This window comes from Pleuronectes platessa, chromosome 15 (assembly GCF_947347685.1).
Source record: "Pleuronectes platessa chromosome 15, fPlePla1.1, whole genome shotgun sequence".
Classification (NCBI taxonomy): Eukaryota; Metazoa; Chordata; class Actinopteri; order Pleuronectiformes; family Pleuronectidae; genus Pleuronectes; species Pleuronectes platessa.
The window spans coordinates 20,576,045-20,593,909 of record NC_070640.1 but is presented as its reverse complement, the minus strand read 5'-3'; the positions used below and the strand labels follow the sequence as shown (position 1 = coordinate 20,593,909).

General features: G+C 41.9%; 1 protein-coding gene across 1 annotated transcript in view; it reads right to left on the bottom strand.

Moving 5' to 3' along the window:
- Window positions 1-17,684, bottom strand: part of uvrag (UV radiation resistance associated gene) — an 85,197-nt gene extending 67,513 nt beyond the window's left edge. The window contains exons 1-6 of the mRNA XM_053441360.1: window positions 17,386-17,684; window positions 14,470-14,587; window positions 11,736-11,770; window positions 10,578-10,739; window positions 8,677-8,751; window positions 8,479-8,564 (exon numbers count right to left, since the gene is read on the bottom strand). Of these exons, the coding sequence (XP_053297335.1) occupies window positions 8,479-8,564; window positions 8,677-8,751; window positions 10,578-10,739; window positions 11,736-11,770; window positions 14,470-14,587; window positions 17,386-17,490 (581 nt within the window). The 5' untranslated portion in view covers window positions 17,491-17,684. The remainder of the gene's footprint in view (window positions 1-8,478; window positions 8,565-8,676; window positions 8,752-10,577; window positions 10,740-11,735; window positions 11,771-14,469; window positions 14,588-17,385) is intronic.
- Between the last annotated feature and the right edge of the window lie 181 nt (window positions 17,685-17,865).

Here is a 17,865-nt window from a genome sequence, read left to right as displayed (position 1 = left end):
TGTAACTCGGGTAGGTCACTCTCTGGTCACTTACTGTAAGCATCAGTTCATTGCTTAGCTCTGGTATGGCTGTGAAGACACAGCTGCCAAACCCCCATTGGTAGTTGCCATGGCAATAGAGATCGTGAAACAGACCCTCAAAACTAGGAGAGAGACAGAGCCTCGGGTGGTGGAGGTAGCAGCCATAACAAACACACAGTGTTTCAGGGTCAATTAGTTACACAGCTCTTTCCAAAGTAGGACATATATACAATGTGAATTCAATTAAACATGGTTTAATGTTTAGAATTAAGTATAAAATAAATTCTACACACATGTATGGATTTGATATGGTTCCAGGAGGAAAAACCCTTTCCGGACATGTATGATGTAGTAAGGTCTAATACGATTTTACCAGGTGGGAATCTTTCAGCGCTGGGTGGCATTACAACTCACACTGAACTTCTCTATCCTCCTTGGCCTTTGATCAATGCTTCTGCTTAAGACATCTGGGCCTCTGAAAAACATTTTCCATCAGCTTACAAGACTTCCATCACACAGAGACAGCCCCTGCCTCAGCCAACCCGAGGGACGCCAACAGCTCACCAACAAACAACAATCCCACAGGCTGGGAATGAGTTACAGAGGACAGACAAACAGGGGGAACTAGCAATTAACAGTCAAGCTGTCAGAGCGGGGTTCGATCTTCTTCTTCTTGCTTAATGTCTCAATGTCCACCATATGTCATCGGAGCTGGATTGCTCAGTCATAGTTTCTCTCTCAATGAACACAGAATGGTTTAACTGCCAGTAAATATGTGATTAGCTCCTCCAGTCAGCGTGTTTCTTTCTCCCCCTCGCTTGCCTCACATGTCACCACATCAGCCTGATCATTCCATAACCTTTAGATGTGACAACAGTGTTGAGTGCTGCTGCCATAAGGCCATTTAAAAACACCTGTAAAGATTCGTGGTGTCTTTGTATAGTGATGAACTTTTACATTTCTAAAAGAACCAAACAGAATGGGCTGCTTGGATGACAGATTTAAAGTGAGACAGTGGTATCTGCAAGCCAGACATGCAAAGCTCAATATAAGAAAGCTTCATTAATCATTAAGAGGAGTCTTAATGATCTTTTTCTTTCGACAAATGGAGAACAGTGTTGACTCACAAGTCCGTGACACAACGACTGAACTACTACAAGTGGAGTTCAAGACACAAGCAGAAACAGGAGACGGGGATTATTGCAGACAGAAAGAAGAGATTGTGGTAAGGGTCATGGGGGTGATACGAGTAGGGTTTTCCTTACATATGCGCCTGCTTTAAGTCTTTGAAGAAATTGCCTCTTGAGTGGGTTTAGTGTAAGAGCCTCTTATATTTTACAAATCCGAGGGGGCTTCTTTAGTTATGAAAGTCGCACAATTATATATGGATATTACTGCTTCTTTCTAGCAACCAACCGAAAAATGTTTCCATGACGCTTTAAATAGATATTTGCGGAGGAGTCCCACAGGAAAATCATTACATGTTTTCAGCCCACATTTTTTAATCTTCCTGAGGTGACAGCGATAGCATTTGGAGATCGTTCTTCAGAACATCAGGGCAAATCTGTTTTGACAGCTTCCTCTGTTTAGGTGATTGCAGTGGGAGAATCTGATACGGCCCTTTTCCCCCAGGTGAGAATAGTTATCTCCTCTCTCCTTTTCACGCATGTCTGCCCCCTTATCATTCCCAGAGTCTTGGCCTAACGCCTGCCCATCACAACCTATGGTCCTGCAGGGGGTGAGGAGGGAGGCCCCCACCGTACACCCACAGTTGAATCGCTGGGCAACTGTCCAGAGAACACCTTCTCACGAGCCATGACAACTTTCCTTTTTCAAGGATTGAGAGGTACTTAACAACTCAGCCACAAGGGATTTGCAGGAAGTTATGACTGAGGCTGTGCACTCAACCCCTGATGGCGATAAACATCAGAAAAACAATAACATTTTCCTCCTTTGACTGAGGCACTAGACCCTGCAGGGGTGTCAGATGGAACTTGTGCTTTTCAAACTTCCAGATATTTTGATAAACAGAGGGCATCTTTTAGAAAACATTGAATAGGGGCTATCAGGTACTGTTTAATCAGAAAATAATAAAGGTTTTGTTAGATTCACAATCAAGTAAATAACCGAAAGGGAAAAAAAGTCCAGGACGTTAAGCTGTAAACTATAGAGCCACTCCAATGCAGGTTTCCTGTTTTATTTTCATCTACCTTTTTGGATTTTCTTAAAATAAATATTTGCCATAGCTAATATGTTGTTTTGTTCTCCAGAGTCTGCACTTTTGCAATCAGCACAGAGCAGGATTCAGCATGTGTCATCTGGCTAACAAAGATAAGCAAGAGAAACTGAGGATGACACCTGAGAATAAACTGTTTCTTCTGAAACAAAGTAAGAAGTAAACATCCAGTATATTACTTCACAACATCTGATATTAATTTCCCTGTATCTGGAAAAATACTTAAACTCAAATTACAGAGAAAATGAGGAAATGTAATACAGGAAACAATAGGTTGGAAATCCCTGATCAAATCAGAAAATGATCAACTGGTTCAAATTCAGTCGACATGCGATGGCCTTTCCAAAGTGATATTCTTAATGTATTAAACATTATGTGGCCGTGTTCCTTCCAGCCGTTAATCACATGTGCCCAACGCACTTTTCAAACAAACCTAGGTCAGAGGAAACAAGCCCTGCCACTAATGACTGTGCTGAATTCATTTCCAGCAACCATTTTTCAACCAGTGCAGGGTGAAAAGGTCAGCCAGTTAACCAATTCAAAACAAGCGGCGAGACATTTTATGACAACAAGTTGAGGATAATGTTCCTCTATCACACCTCCGTAGAGGACAAAGCAGACAGCACCGCAGCGGGAACAAAATCACAACAAACAACACTCGTAAATTCTCCCTTTAGCTCATTGCCAAAGAATGTCAACACATTTCACCACTTGCTATTCACCTCACTTTACCATCGTCTCCATCTGTGCTACCAGTTGAGACAACTCCATTTTTCCAGTTTTTATTGAAAACGCAACTCGAGATCGGTGAAAAATGGTGCAAATGTAAGGAGAGGTTAGAGAAGCTGAAAAATAACGTACAGTAGATATAAAAATAACTTTTTCAGGGATCAAACAATGAGTTAACTTCTCTGCAGAAAATGAAAAGAAGCAATAACAGCCTTGATGACTAATGCAAACATTTCCTGCGGATGTTGATTACTTAAACCTCTGGCTGTAGAAAGGCAGAGTTAGAACGAACTATGTTACAACACTTGCTGATACAATACTGTAAATGTGTATTAAAACAGAATTGTGAGTAAAAGGCCAGCTACAAAGAAAGACGGACTGGTTGGATCATCCTACAGTATAAAAATTACCTAAAGTTATTGAAATAAAGGAGACAATGTCCAGACTTAAATCTCAGGGAGCTGGTTTGGGACGAACTGGACAGAAGGTGAATGTAAAGCAACAAGGGCAACACATAAGTTGGAAAAAAAAAACTGTTCAATTGTAGAAATAGTGAAAAGAGTGTTCGGCTGCTTCATGAGTCGAAAACTTTGATTCAACGAATTTCAAGAAAATGTTTCCATAATTGCTTGTTTAAAAAAAAATCTTTAATTGATTATTTGCTCTGGGGGTAATTTTCAAAAACCCTGACACACTGCAATATAATAAGGGCAAAAAAAATGGCAAAATGTAATAAACTTTCTTAATGGTAGATAGAGAAGTGTCTTTGCTTAGTCTGCATATTCACTCCTAGAGGGACATGGTCTTTGTGGGGCCCTGCTTAAAGGCTGAAATATGCTATAAGCCATGTTTACACGAAAACTACAACAGAGAAGCATAAAAACAAAAAAGAACTTGGAGAAAGATATTCTTATTCTCCAAAGGATCATGTAGGGTTCCCACACCTTGTAGATAATTATAGAAGTTTGAGACCTCCGGTGTAAGCTCCTTGTCCTCATTTTGTTATACAGTTAATAAGCAAGCCTTGGCTATGAATAAAATGAAACAGTATCTTTTGCACAGAATCTGATTATAAACTATTAGCCTAGTGTTTTTTGATAGAAAACCCACAAAACACAAAGACAGGCTATGGCTTGACACCGTAGTTTTAAGTTGAAGTGGGGGGGCTGAATGTGACAACCTGGTATTAACATTCATCTTGACAGATCCTATCACAAGTGGACCGCTCTAAGAACAAGACTGAACACCCCCAAATGGCTCCTGAGATCCAATCGCATGTGGCCTTTTCTTCTCGCTGTGTGAACAAAAGTGTTTCCTCCGCCACACATGAAGGACCTGCTACTCAGCTGACATCCTCTGATCAGAGGGAAACTTATTGTTATGCCTCTCAGGCTCCATACATTGATTTGTTTGTGGCGATCGGGACAATATCAACACTGGCCAATAAATAATGACTGATACTTAAAAAAATAATTATATTTGTCTTTAGAGAACAGCTGCAGAAGATTCATTCAGTCCTACCTAACTCCTCTCTCTCTCTACCTACCTACCTTTCTCTCTGTCACACACACACACACACACACACACACACACACACACACACACACACACACACACACACACACACACACACACACACACACACACACACACACACACACACACACACACACACACACACACACGACTAGGTGGGAAAATGAGATCCGGTCACAGAAGACACATGCAGGACACATTTTAAATGGCAGGTGTGAACAAACTTAAAGCTGTCCACTTATGATCAGATCTCTCAGGATGGATGTTAAAACCAGGTCTGAAAGGGCTGGAAAAAGACAAAACATGCCAAAGGTCTCAACCTTGAGAGAATGTAATCCCAGATTGAAACATCATGTGTTAAAAATAAAATATATTTTTATGTAGAACAGACTGGACAATGGCAAAAAAAGACAGGATGCTGTAAGCCCACTGCTTATATTGACAAAAACAGTGGAAGACCACGTTTACAGTTATATATCATTGTGGGCGTTACCATGAAAGCAAGAGCATTCCCATCTGTATCTCCATGGAGATTTAGTCTGGTAACTGGTGGTTGGGTGTCAAACATAGACTCTAGTCTAAGCACTAGTTTAACACAGGATTACAACAACTACCTGTAGTAGAGAGCAGCGTATAACCAGGAGGCGAGTAGAACTCAGGGGCTGCGTGAGGGGAGTGTTACCCCCCCCACCCAGAGCTTCAGAGGGCACTGCTTCTGTTGACACATACTGTACATACACGCATGCTTCCCATAACAGCGTAGACGAGCAAATCAGGAAACATAGGCAACATATGGCTCTGATCATAGAGGGGGAAAAGAAAGTTTCCCCTTTAGGCACCAGGAGCTTGAGCCAGGTTTAATCTGCATGTCACAGCGCTGAACTGTGAAAGTTGTGCCCCAAGAATGATGTTTAACATGTGTCACGTAAGCCACTGGTAGAATAGACTTGAAAGTTCAACATCCAGCATCCACAATAGCTTTGTTGTCATTACAAACACTTAAGGCTCAAGGTGATTGCATGAGTCTTTGGTGTGAGAAAGTTGTAAATAAGACCTGAGGGGCCACTCAAGTGCTGACACTTAACCTACACTTCAATGTAATATTCAAAAACACAATGGGCCGTAAAGGGTGGCCTCTGAACACTGTGAAGTGGAAGAGGAGCCCATTCTGCCTCTTCTTTTGTTAATATCCAATAAGACTAACATGCAGCTCTGTCACAGGTGACAGGAAGTCATTTTTCCACCAGTCTTATCACGTCTTCCTTCCTCTTTTTCTGCTATCATCCACACTTCCCCTGATAAGACAGCGAAGTGTATCGGGAGGCTGGGATACTTCTGAATCTGTGTTAGTCTCGACAAAAGGGAAAAAATACTAGGATGAACTGCTGAGTCATCTTCACCACTGTATTCTTAGCTTTCCTTCTCGAAAACAGGGGTCCAGTTCTTTGAAAGATGTGGCTCAACCTCTATCTCAGCAACTCTGGAAGAGACAGGAGTTTGCTGATTGATGATCTGACCACTGCCTCTCCATCTCTCCATCTGGGACGGGCTGTGTTTGCTAGCCCACATCACCATGTTAGTGAGGGGTGTTGTCAGCTGGAGCCTGGCAGAAAGGCAGACTGTGAATCTGCTGACAAATTGCTGCCATTAATCAATATCAGGGCAGTTTAAGTGAAGCAGCTCTCATCCTTTTCCAAAGAAAAAGACGCTACACACCGGGCCAAACCAAAGAGGGAGAAAGAGGGGTGAGAATACTTGACACTGTGGGTGTCCCTTGTGGACATGGATTGTTGTTCTTGAAGAAAAAAGAAAGATGTACTCCAATCTTTGGACGAGGCTAAATAAGATTAGGCCTAGTGGCATATTATCAAAAATGATGTATAAAATATATAAAGTCGATAGTAGAAGAAGATAGTTTCACATAAAACACGATTCTAACAGCAGAAGTCCAGCTGAATGCTTCAGGGTTCATCCATTCTACATAATCTTGTTTGAAAATAGCATTTTCAAAGAAATGATCTCTGTCCACATGAGAATTTTGGCTCCGCATCAGTTTAATTCAGTTTTAACATGTTCAAACTAACACATCTAAATATGTATTTCACATGACCACTCACACACACTGGGCTTCGAGTGCCCCTGTGAACAGGAAGGCACAGGAAATAGCTCACATAATAGCTCCTCTCCTACACTTGTAAGTCGTTGTATCATTATAAAATGCTAAATATATCTGCACAAGAGTGTTCCCAAGGACAACAGGGTCCGCGATGCTAATAATGGATTAACCACGTTGCGTTCTGCACCGATATCCTCGGCTGATGCTGGGTGTTTTCTACATGAAGGGAGTCTAGTGATAGGAGCCTGATGACTCAGCGAAGGCTACATCGTGACCCCAAATACCCAGTCTGCAAGTGATTGTGAGTTTCACTGTCATTGTTTCAAAACCTGCATGTTTCTGCCCATCCACACTAAAATGCAGCCCCAGTTTTAAAACTAAAACTTCTCTGTTATAGTGTCTCTAAAAGCGATAGGGAGCCAGGCGTACGCGTGGTAGAGTTGATGTGTTTTCAAACAAAGCATATAGTATAGCTGAAGCCTCAGAAGGTGGATGTGCCTTGAGAAAAAGAGCTTAGAGCTGTGCAGCTCCGAACTTGAGTGGTATATGTACCATGAAGAGTAGGAGGAAAATCCCTGACCAAGTGTACAATATCTGATGAATCATTCTACAGTACATGATCATAAACCATGAGCATATGAGCTCACTAAACCATGGAAAAGTGACAGGGGTGAGTAGCAGCAGGAAGAGCTGTGTGAGGGAAGACGGGGATCAGCGCTAAGTGTGTTAAACTCCACAGACTCCCACTGGGTGTGGACAGAAGAAGAGGACGTGGAGGGAGGTTGCAATAAGAGAAGTAAGAGAAGTAAGAGCAGGGGTCATAAAAGTTAGGATTCCAACTGTTTTTTTTCTTCTTCAAGCTGCTAAGGGAGGTAAAAGTCTTCTCATATAAACATGACCACTTCTAGATGAGGGAGTACTGTTAAAGTTCAGCCGGCTTTGGCATTACTCTTTTTCTTGACACTGCACAGGCCTGTGATACATTTATATCCCCCTACTTATTCCTTATAAAAGGTAAACGTTAGTTGAAGGCTTCCTCCAAATTAAAGGATCCTTATCTTATTTTGGAACTGTCTAACTCAGGCCTTCCAGATATACCTTTATTTAGACAAAACTGGGTGTAATTATGTTGTTATGTGAACAGGCTTTGGATAACAGCGGGTTTCCCTCGGGGAAAGCCCTGGTGATTCTGAAATAAGTGCTTGCATCGTACCACATTCAAATATAGACATGAACATCAAGTGTATGTTTGTCAACAGACGCCAGCACTGCCCTGTCCTCTCAAGTTCTTAATTATTACAGCAGGATTCCCCGCTAACAAGTAATCTCTGTCTCCTCCTTGTGGTGTAAATTTGTATTGCATCCAATACAATTAAAATCATTAAGAGTAATTCTAATGAAAATCTTAATCCAAAATATGACGTTGACCAGTCGATAAAGGAACTCCTCAAAAATATTCTATACATGTATTTTGTCTGTCCCATTCTGTCCAACAAATACATTATAGACTACAGGCTGTGCAGCTTTAAATAAAGTCAGAGGCCAACAGAGTGTCCACTGTCCAAATACTGGCTTTCCTGTGGCGCCACCTGCTGGACAACAAATGCTCAAACCTAAAATGCCACACGTGAACATATCTCGATACACATGTTTATGCAAAGAAGTAAATAAAAGGTCTAAAAACATGAGGTGCGGCTTGAAATCAAATAGACCGTAAATGTTCTTTGTAGGTAGTTGACCTCCACCACACATGGCAGAAAAGACCCAAGGAAATATATGAAAACTGAGGCCTGCTGAAATTATAATAAGATGTGATAGTGCGACATGGCATGAATCTTACCTGAGCAAAGAGAAAACGCTGTAGGAGTTCCGGACTGAACTCAGGTCAACCTGAAGCAAACTGTTTTTCTTCCGCTCCGATTGATCCTGCAACAGCAACATGTCAGTGTTTCAGTGCAGAAGTCAAAAAACTAATGAGATTAGGACTGGGTATTCCATTATGATGTGGGAGCCCTGGAAAATGGACAAAAGTCTGTACCTTGTGATCAAAGTCAGCTGAGTAGTAGCCATCATTCAATCCGAATATGATCTCATTTGGATTCCTGGATCGAATCTGTGGACAAAGCGAGACAGCAGCGGCTTATTGTGCGGACGGAGTCGAAGAGAACAAAGGACAACGAGCATCTGGATGTGAATAAGAGACGCTGCTCTGCATTTACGGGCTCTGAAAAAACTCTCACTGTGAAAAAAACGGCAGTAACACTAACTTCTTTTACTGTATCTGTTGATGTGATTTGGCTCAGTTCTCACAGCATAGTTTCAGGGTGGAAAAACGTTACAGCTAAGAGCCAAGTCGACCTCGGTCCCCAGAATAAAGACACATCATATTAGCACAAGTTTCTTACTGAGCAGTTACATCAACTCTCATTCAAACATGAGGTCTATGGTGAATAGCAGCGCAACTAAACAGCCATCACTTCATCAATATACTTTATATAGAAAATAAGAGATCCAAATGTGGTGAGGTTCTAAGTCTTTCACAGTAGTTGAGGTTGCCGTTTAGAATAATTTGTAAACATCTTTATTGTACTGTAAATTAACTCATTATATTTTAATCGATTAAGCCTGCAAGCGATTGAAACAAGGCTTGGTCAATATGTGTGGTCAGTACAGAACAGAAAAACTAAACTGAACTGTTTTATCCGGCCCGCCGAACTTATCCAAATAATTTAAAAAAATGTAAGATTATTTTTTTTTGAAAAAATAAAATAAAAATGAAACTAACAATTTAGTAGCGCTTAAATGGCACTTACTTATAGCACTTTGTAGTTTTGCTTTATTTTTAAAGAAATTGTACTTTCTTGCTTCTTGTTGTTCTGGGTTTATACCCTCGGGGGTTGAATGCACTTATTGTAAGTCGCTTTGGATAAAAGCATCAGCTTAATTAAATTTGACCGGGAGTGTGATGTATAGGGCTCGAAAGGGCACATGATGTCCCTTCACTTTTTGGCTTTGCCCTGTGAGCCCTTCTGTAAAATGAGCAGATCAAGGAAACGAAGAGTGGACAATGAGTGCCGAGTGTTTAACAAAACACTTTTTCACTGAAGTCCAATCGAAGGCTGTATGCCTGATATGCCGAGAAACTGTCGCAGTTTTCAAGGAGTACAACATCAGCCGCCACTTTAGTTCGAAGCATGCTAACTTTGCTAGCAAGCAGTCAACGCAAGAACGGGCGGCTACGGCTCAGAGGTTGGCAGCTAATTTACAGACTCAGCACATTATTTTCACCAACAGACTGCGATTCAAGATTCAACTACCAAGGCAAGTTTTTTGATGGCATTCAAAATAGCAAAGGCTCGCAAGCCTTTCTCCGAAGGCGAGTTTTTGTTAAATTGCCTTGCAAATAAATGCTTTGCTACTTGTTAAAGGCCAAATCCTTTCATGTAATGATTTTTCCATGTCATTTATATTAGTTCACAAAAACACTCCATCCATCTGGTCCTGGCCCGGCCCCTCTGTCAAATTTTAGGATCCATGTAGCCCGCGAGTCAAAAGGTTTGCCCACCCCTGCTCTAGACCACATCAGAGTACAATAAACCAAATATTCAATAATAAATAAGTGTTTCTTGGATTATTTTTAATATTAACTCCTGAGTGCATTTGTCTTTTTTTCTCATTTCTATTTGTAATATCTTCAGGAAAGAGTTTCAATTTGATTATAAACTTACTCTGATAACCTCTGATAAACTTACTGTGCTTTATTACATTTTATTAAACATTTAAACTATTTTCTGTTTCATGTTTTGCAAACCGAAAGTGTAAAATGAGTGTGGAAAGCATGCATACACGTGTATTCACACGTTTCGCCCTAGACTAGCCCTAAACTTGCTACCACACATAAACCCTTGTGACAAACGTGCATGTCGTGTGGTTGCTGACCTGCTGCCCAGTGTATCTGAGGCCATCCAGATTGACCCTCCATTCTATGAGGAGCTGGTACTGTTCCTCTTGTCCTCCCCAAATCCTCACCACGAAGCAAGACACTGCGGTGTCCAGAAGGTCCGGCAGCATGCCAAAGTCCAGGCTGCGCCAAGTGGGATTCTGAAAATCACACACACATACACATGGTGAGTAGCAGAGTACATTAATACTTAATATTAAATTGTCTGAATCAACAATTCTTAACTCTTACAAAAACAATACACTTAAAACACAGCTACTTTTTATGTCAGACAAGTCCAGGAACTTTGGATCACAATATGAACTGTGTGAGGCCCCTGGCTAATTTGATGACACAATGTGCCCTCCATACATTCTTCAGTAATTGAATCATCCTGTTCGTAATGAACCTAAGTCTGATCCCTTCCACAGTTTGAGTTCTGCTCTTGAACTTCCAGACAGGAAGCACTGAGGACTGTTCCTCCAAAGCAATGTAGCCATTTACATCATTCAATTACGTAGCATTGAATGATGCCCCCCCCCCAATCAGAGAGAAAATCTCTGGCTCTTTGGGTCACTTTCAGGGGCAGTTTGGGGAGGAATGTCAAAAGCAGAAGTCCAAACCACAGGAGGTTACAGAGCTAGTAAGAGTCAGTAACGGAAGCGAAGCTTGTAGCAGCTGTATTGAAAACAGGAAGACGGTTTCCCCTGAACGAACGATGACAGGAGACAAAATGCTAGAGTAAGGATGTGGAAATCAACGGGAGGAAGTGGGCTGAGAGATGACAAAGGTCCAGGCTCCTGCAGGGCATTATACAGTTTGTTTGTTTGCACTCAGCACTGTGCCTGGAAAGCTGCTTAGGTCAGCTGATGACTAGGCAGCACGCCTAAAAGTAATGTCCTGCCATTACTACTGCAACCACACAAACAGCAGTAAGAGCAGCCAAAAACCATGTAGCAATATAGATCGATGTCATCTAGGACACATGAGAAACTACAAGTCCAAAGGTAGCTGAATGTGCGGCCGGCAGACAGGCAGCAGGTATAAATGTCAGTCTTGGCATCAGTGAAATACAGGAAGCTCGTCTTTCATCAGTACGGCACTGTGCAAACCCCAGCAGACATGAAGAGTTTGAACGTTTAAGAAAGTGTACTCACCAGTGAGTCCCGAATGACTTCACTCTTGTAGAATCCTAAAAAGACATCAAGACAAGAGAACCGATTAAAGAGGGAACATGTAGTTATACACAACAACTGGATTAAATCTTATTGAGACCGAGGAAAGCCCCAGCAGATTTGCTGAGGATACCTCAGCAAATGAGGTATCCTCATTTGCAAATGAGGATACCTCACTTCTGCTTTTGACATGAGGATACCTCAGCAAATCTGCTCTTCTTCTATTACCTCTGAGACATTTGTAGCCAATTTCAGCTCGGGCCTAATTTTTCAAAAGGTCTTGAACAGGAATTGTGTTATTTGTGTCCAACCTGACCCGAGCCCGATACAGTTTATGTAAACTACACTGTTTCCCTGTCTCTGACACACATTGTTATAACTTATTTTTCATGTGCAATGTAAAAAAGGTGCCAATGTGATCGCCCGATTCAATCTAGAATATAATTTCTAAATTTTTGTCCAAATCCAGCCAGGACCCACTCTATCATGTAGCACATTTACACGTATCTCACAGTGTGCTGATATCACTACTGCCCAATACACAATGTAGTATAATTATTAATAATGACAATAATAGTAATAATATTAACATGAATTTATATAGCACCTTTTCAAGAGACCCAAGGAGGCTAACATGTGTAACTAGGGACCAAAAGAAAAAAAAGAAAAAATACTCCATACAAAAAAGGGATAGAAATAAACAGCACCAATGAACACCAGTGTTCACTGAGGCCAAAGGCCTTGGTAGACAGGGGGTGTTGGAGGAGTTTTTTGAAGATGTCCAGAAATGCAGCATTGCAGATTTCGGCGGGGAGAGAGTTTGAGAGGGTGGGGTCTGCGAGATAGAAGGCTCTGTCTCCAAAGTCGTGCAGTCAGGTGTTGGGGATGTAGTGCAAACCTGTGTCTGAGGTCTGCAGCTTTCGGGGCTGGAGTCTATTCAGGACATGTAACCCGGACAGAACTACATTGCAGTAATCCAGGCGGGAGGTGATAAATGCATGAATGAGGGTTTCTGCCTCAGTCGGGGAGTGAGGGCCGGAGTCTGGAGATTGTTTTTAGATGAAAGAAAGCGGATTTGGTTGCGGATTCGATGTGGGATTGGAATGAGAGGGTGGAATCGAGAATGACACCCTGGTGTGCGGACCTCTGGAAATGGGCAGATGGAACAGCTGTCAACGACGAGGAGGAGATCTCCAACTTTCCGAAGCAGAGCCTTGAGGGCCACAACTATGAGCTCAGTCTTGTTACTGTTGAGTTTGAGTTTAATTTGCAGATCAAACCGAATTAATCCTTAGATTAAGAGGTCTCTTCAGAAGAACACAGTAAAGTGATTTGCAAGATGCTGTGTGATTCAATCAGAAGCAGTTACTATACTCAGAAACTGTTGCGAGATGAAACATAGTTCAAGGGAACGCAAAAGTAATCGTCAAAGGAATTCTCGCCATGATCCTTTGGGGACTGAAAACTCTTCCTTCCTATGTTGATTTACGAGTTGATCATATAAGCATGTACGTCTTTTATTAGGCAAAGGCTAGAGGGCTTCATTTATAGAGGTCCTTATCAGATATGGCATAGCAGCTTGGTTGAGCAACTTCTCTGCGCAGCTTAAGTACAACTTGTCTGAATGATGCAAGCTGCATTGAACATTAGAACAGCACATGTCTTTGCTGCCTATTTACAAACAAGCTACGCTACAGCAAGCCAATCGGAGTGAGCGTAAATGACCCATCCCATGTTCTACACACTGAGTACAAGCCCGTGCCCTCTGATAGGAGGTCCAGAGACCCCTTAGAAGATTAAATAGTTGTAAACAATTGACTATCCCAGTGTCAATAAAGCTTTTTTTAACAAAAGGGCACTGGATGAAGTTTCCTTGATAGAAAAAAATGTTTGGACTTTGTGCTTTTTCAATATTGGTAAGATCTATATTAACACCTGTGTGGATTTTATTTGTTGGTTATATGGTTAACAAGCTTTCAGAACCTTGTTCCTTATCTAGTCACACCTCTGTGTATTTTGAAATGTTATTTTGAGGTTTCACGAGCCAAAGACAAATGTCGCACTCTGTTGGACAATAAAAGCTAATTTTCTAGAATGTTGAAAACCTTGGTTTTTCAGGGGACTTGCCATAAAAACCTAGAGATGACTTTAGTGACAGTGTCATCTAGAGTGGAGTCACAGTGAGTCATATATGGAAAATGAGAGTGGATTAAAATCCCACCGGTCACTCACTGGCTCTATCTTCATGGCCCAGATTGACCCAACTGCTATCTGAAATCATTATGAGCTGAGGGTGACAGATTTAGTTTGTCAACTTAATATTTTGTGTCCAAAATCAGGGCAACAGTACATCTTTTAAATTTGAGTGTGAATTGCCTTGAAGAGAGAATCACACTTTGGTTAGAGATACAGGCTGAATTACTCATAAGGGCAATTTAAGCAATTTGGATTGTCATACTGGTCATTACCACCTCAGCTAGCAGACTGTGTTGTAGCTATATCCATGAGGTGTAGAACAGTTCAGGGGAAAATAATAAACAGTATATTGTATGTTTAATAAAGTTTACTTTTGTGATTGCAGATAACAGGCCAAGCTATATTTCCCCATTGTCAAGGGTGACATAGAGAATTAAGTGTGTGTGTGTGTGTGTGTGTGTGTGTGTGTGTGTGTGTGTGTGTGTGTGTGTGTGTGTGTGTGTTTGTTGTTCACACTGACCTCGAGATATGCATTCTCCTATACAAAGGTGGAGGGTGAAGTACGTGTCTAGAAGTGGGGAACCATTCTTGTGGACAATGTTTCTGGCAGCAATGCTCCGAAGATGACGCAGTCGTCTCTGTTTAGCAGGGTGAAATGAAGAAAGAGACAGAACTTGAGGACAGCACTTAAAATTGCATTAGTTTTTACATATAATATAACATATATATAAACAGGCATCAGAGATGTTTTTTTTTTTTGTTCTGATCATGTGATGGTTGATAGCAAACCATTTCTACACTGCTCCGAAGACAGATCCTTGACTGGTTCCCAGGACAGAGGTGAAAAGAGAGACCTTCACAGATGAATGAATTATCACACTGTCCGGCCCGTGCATAATCAACCAAAACCAGCAGTTATTTATCATGCACAGAGGCAAAACCAGCTTCAGCACTGAGACACGATGCTGTTTGGCATCAGCAGTTCAAGTAATAGATGCATGACATTCTCCCGGTAGAGTGTGTGTGTGTGTGTGTGTGTGTGTGTGTGTGTGTGTGTGTGTGTGTGTGTGTGTGTGTGTGTGTGTGTGTGTGTGTGTGCGTGTGTGTGTGTGGGGGGGGGGGGGGGGGGAACTCCCATGACTTCGATTTAGCGAGACTAAATCGAAGTCATGGGATTCCCTGTGAGATTAAGGGCCCCAGAAACAAAAACACTGATTGTTCCAAAGGGGATATTTAACGTCCCCTTACCCCACCCCTTTGAAATGTCAGTGTACATGTGGGGGTATGAAACCACTGTGATGGGTCTCCACAAGAATCCGAGCCCTGATTATAAACTACACATTCAGACACAGATCAAAGTGAAGCTCAAATTGAATGGACCATGTGCCATTAATGATCAGAAACGTGTGAATAGCGGATCTCAAGCCTTTTGATGAATATCTGTAATTCAGGAACATACAAACTTCTTGTTTCTTTAGAAACTAGAATAGACTGAATAAATCAAATCTTTGGTTATAATAGTTAGTGAAACAGAGCCGCTGTTTACATGTATTTCTTCGACAGAATAATTTATTTGGAGACATAATTATTGTGTGTTATTGTGTGAAAGCACCATCACATCTAAAGATATTTTTACCCTGACTACTTTGAAAAACATATATACATAAAAGCATTTGACTAATTAGAAGGTATGGCCTCTTTCTCAAATGAAACTATCCAAGTTCTGATTCCAGGGTTAGGAACCGAGTCAAATCTTCACATGTCCTAAATAAAAACTCACAACATCAATCATCTCTCCTGGGTCTAGCACTCAGCGTATGTGGTATGTTTAGCCAGCAGTGGGACACAGTAGCACAATGCTGCTGGGGCAATGTCTTATCATGGAGCTACAGATATTCTATTGAACGATGTGCAGGATAATAAACAATAAAGACAGTGAATCTCTGTTGTATTGGGTAAACTCCGGGAGTCTCAGAACCATGCATCTTATCTCGAGACCTCAACACATACGTCTGGAGTTATGTGCATGGCCAGACATCACTAGGAGTAAGATAGATTTTGTTAAACTGATTATTTAAGGAGAAAGAGCGGTTGGAATGTTAAAGGGATTATAGCAAGAAGCATGTGAGCGCAATGAACACGGCATGTCAGATATTCATACATCACATTTTTTACTTTTAATCTGAAAAGGAATGGAATGTGTTTACTGGACTGCTGACACAGTTTGAACCAACATACACACACACTAACAACATTATCTAAATGTGCCTCTAATGCGAGAACATTCCTATACTGAAGACAAGGGTCAAAGAGTTAGGTTTTAGGTTACAAGTAGGAATTAAATTATAGTCCCAATATTATTTTCTCTCCATAGATACGTTCCACTAATAAAGTCGGTCAAAGAAGAGGAAGAGATTGATTAAAACAACATCAACTATTAACGCAATATCATTTTCATTAATACCAATATAACGAAAGTGCAATACATATCAATTTGATGCTTATACAATGTGTAAGTACAGTGAAGAGGTATAGCACATAACTGATGTATCTAAAATTGTAAGATATTTTAGCTGTTTGGCAAATGCTTTCTGCTCAGAATTAAAGCACAAAAAGTAGCAAGAATCAGACTTTACACCTAAAGATCAATGAGTTGACATTTATTACGACAATAATTTGTATTTACTGATTTGATCTCGATCTAATTTCTTGTCATATCGTCCAGCTCAAATGGATTGACATCGTCCCACAGCAGAGAAAAAGGACAGCTCGATGACTGGAGTTTGAATCTGGTTCACTGGAGGCAAGTTACTTTCACAGCCCTGCAGTGACCATGGGAGCAACAGGGTGTCCTGCTGCACACACTGTCTCCACCAGTGTTACATGTAGTGACCCAATGAATGAATGAATGGAGTATTAAATGTCCACGTTTCCACAGAATACACCATCTTCACAGAGCACCAATTAAATCTAACACACTACCTGATCTAGAGAGTTTTACTTTTTCAAAATCACTAAACGACAGACAAGCACTGACACTACCGTCTTCTCTCTGCTGGGCTGTCACCTGGCTGTCACACAACCAAGTTAGGTTAACGCTAGCAGTAGCATGCTAGCTTCGTGCGATAGGTGAAGAATTAAAAGATTAAAAACCTTCAAATAGTTCAACACGCAGAAAAGCCGGGGCTCAGAAATGCCCAGCACCAGTCTGACTGATTTCACTGTGTCTGTGTTGTCAGTGCAGTTAGCTCCGTCCATGTCCAGCTAGCTAACTGTAACTTAGCCAGCTGTGAGCTAACTAGCTAGCCAGACAGGCCTGCCGTGGTTCTCCCGTCTGCAGTTATTCAACTCACGTTGCAAACTTCACACGCTGAGTCTGTCCGAGTTAATTTACTATCACTTGGTGTCAACGTGAGCTCACAGGTGAAGCGTTTACCTGCTGGGACGTGAGGTCTACGTGCAGGGCTCGGGAGGATGAAGCTCCAGAGTTGGTGACAGAGGCGGCGGGGATGGCGAGAACCCGACCGGTGATGGAGTTCATCCTCCTGGCGGCATCTAACGGCTCCCCCTCATTCAACAAAACGTCCCGTCCTCGACATGCAGGCCACTCGCGTGGGAGTCAGCGGAGCTCAGGACAGGAAGCGGGGACACCGACACAAGGCTGCCGCTGTGGGGAAGGCGCTACAACAGCTGTCAGCTAAACGGGACGTAAACAAAGTACAGGCTACTCGCTCCTCTCTGCTCGGAAATCCGTCTCCGGTCGGGAGGCGCGACAACGAGCTCGCCGATTGGCTCAAGCCAGCGTCCGTCACGTAAAGGCGGTCCCCAGTGATGGAAGACGGCGTTTCTATTGGCGTTCCCGTCTGTATGTCACACAGGACGGGGCGGGTGTTCGGTGAATTCTGTCAAAGCTGCG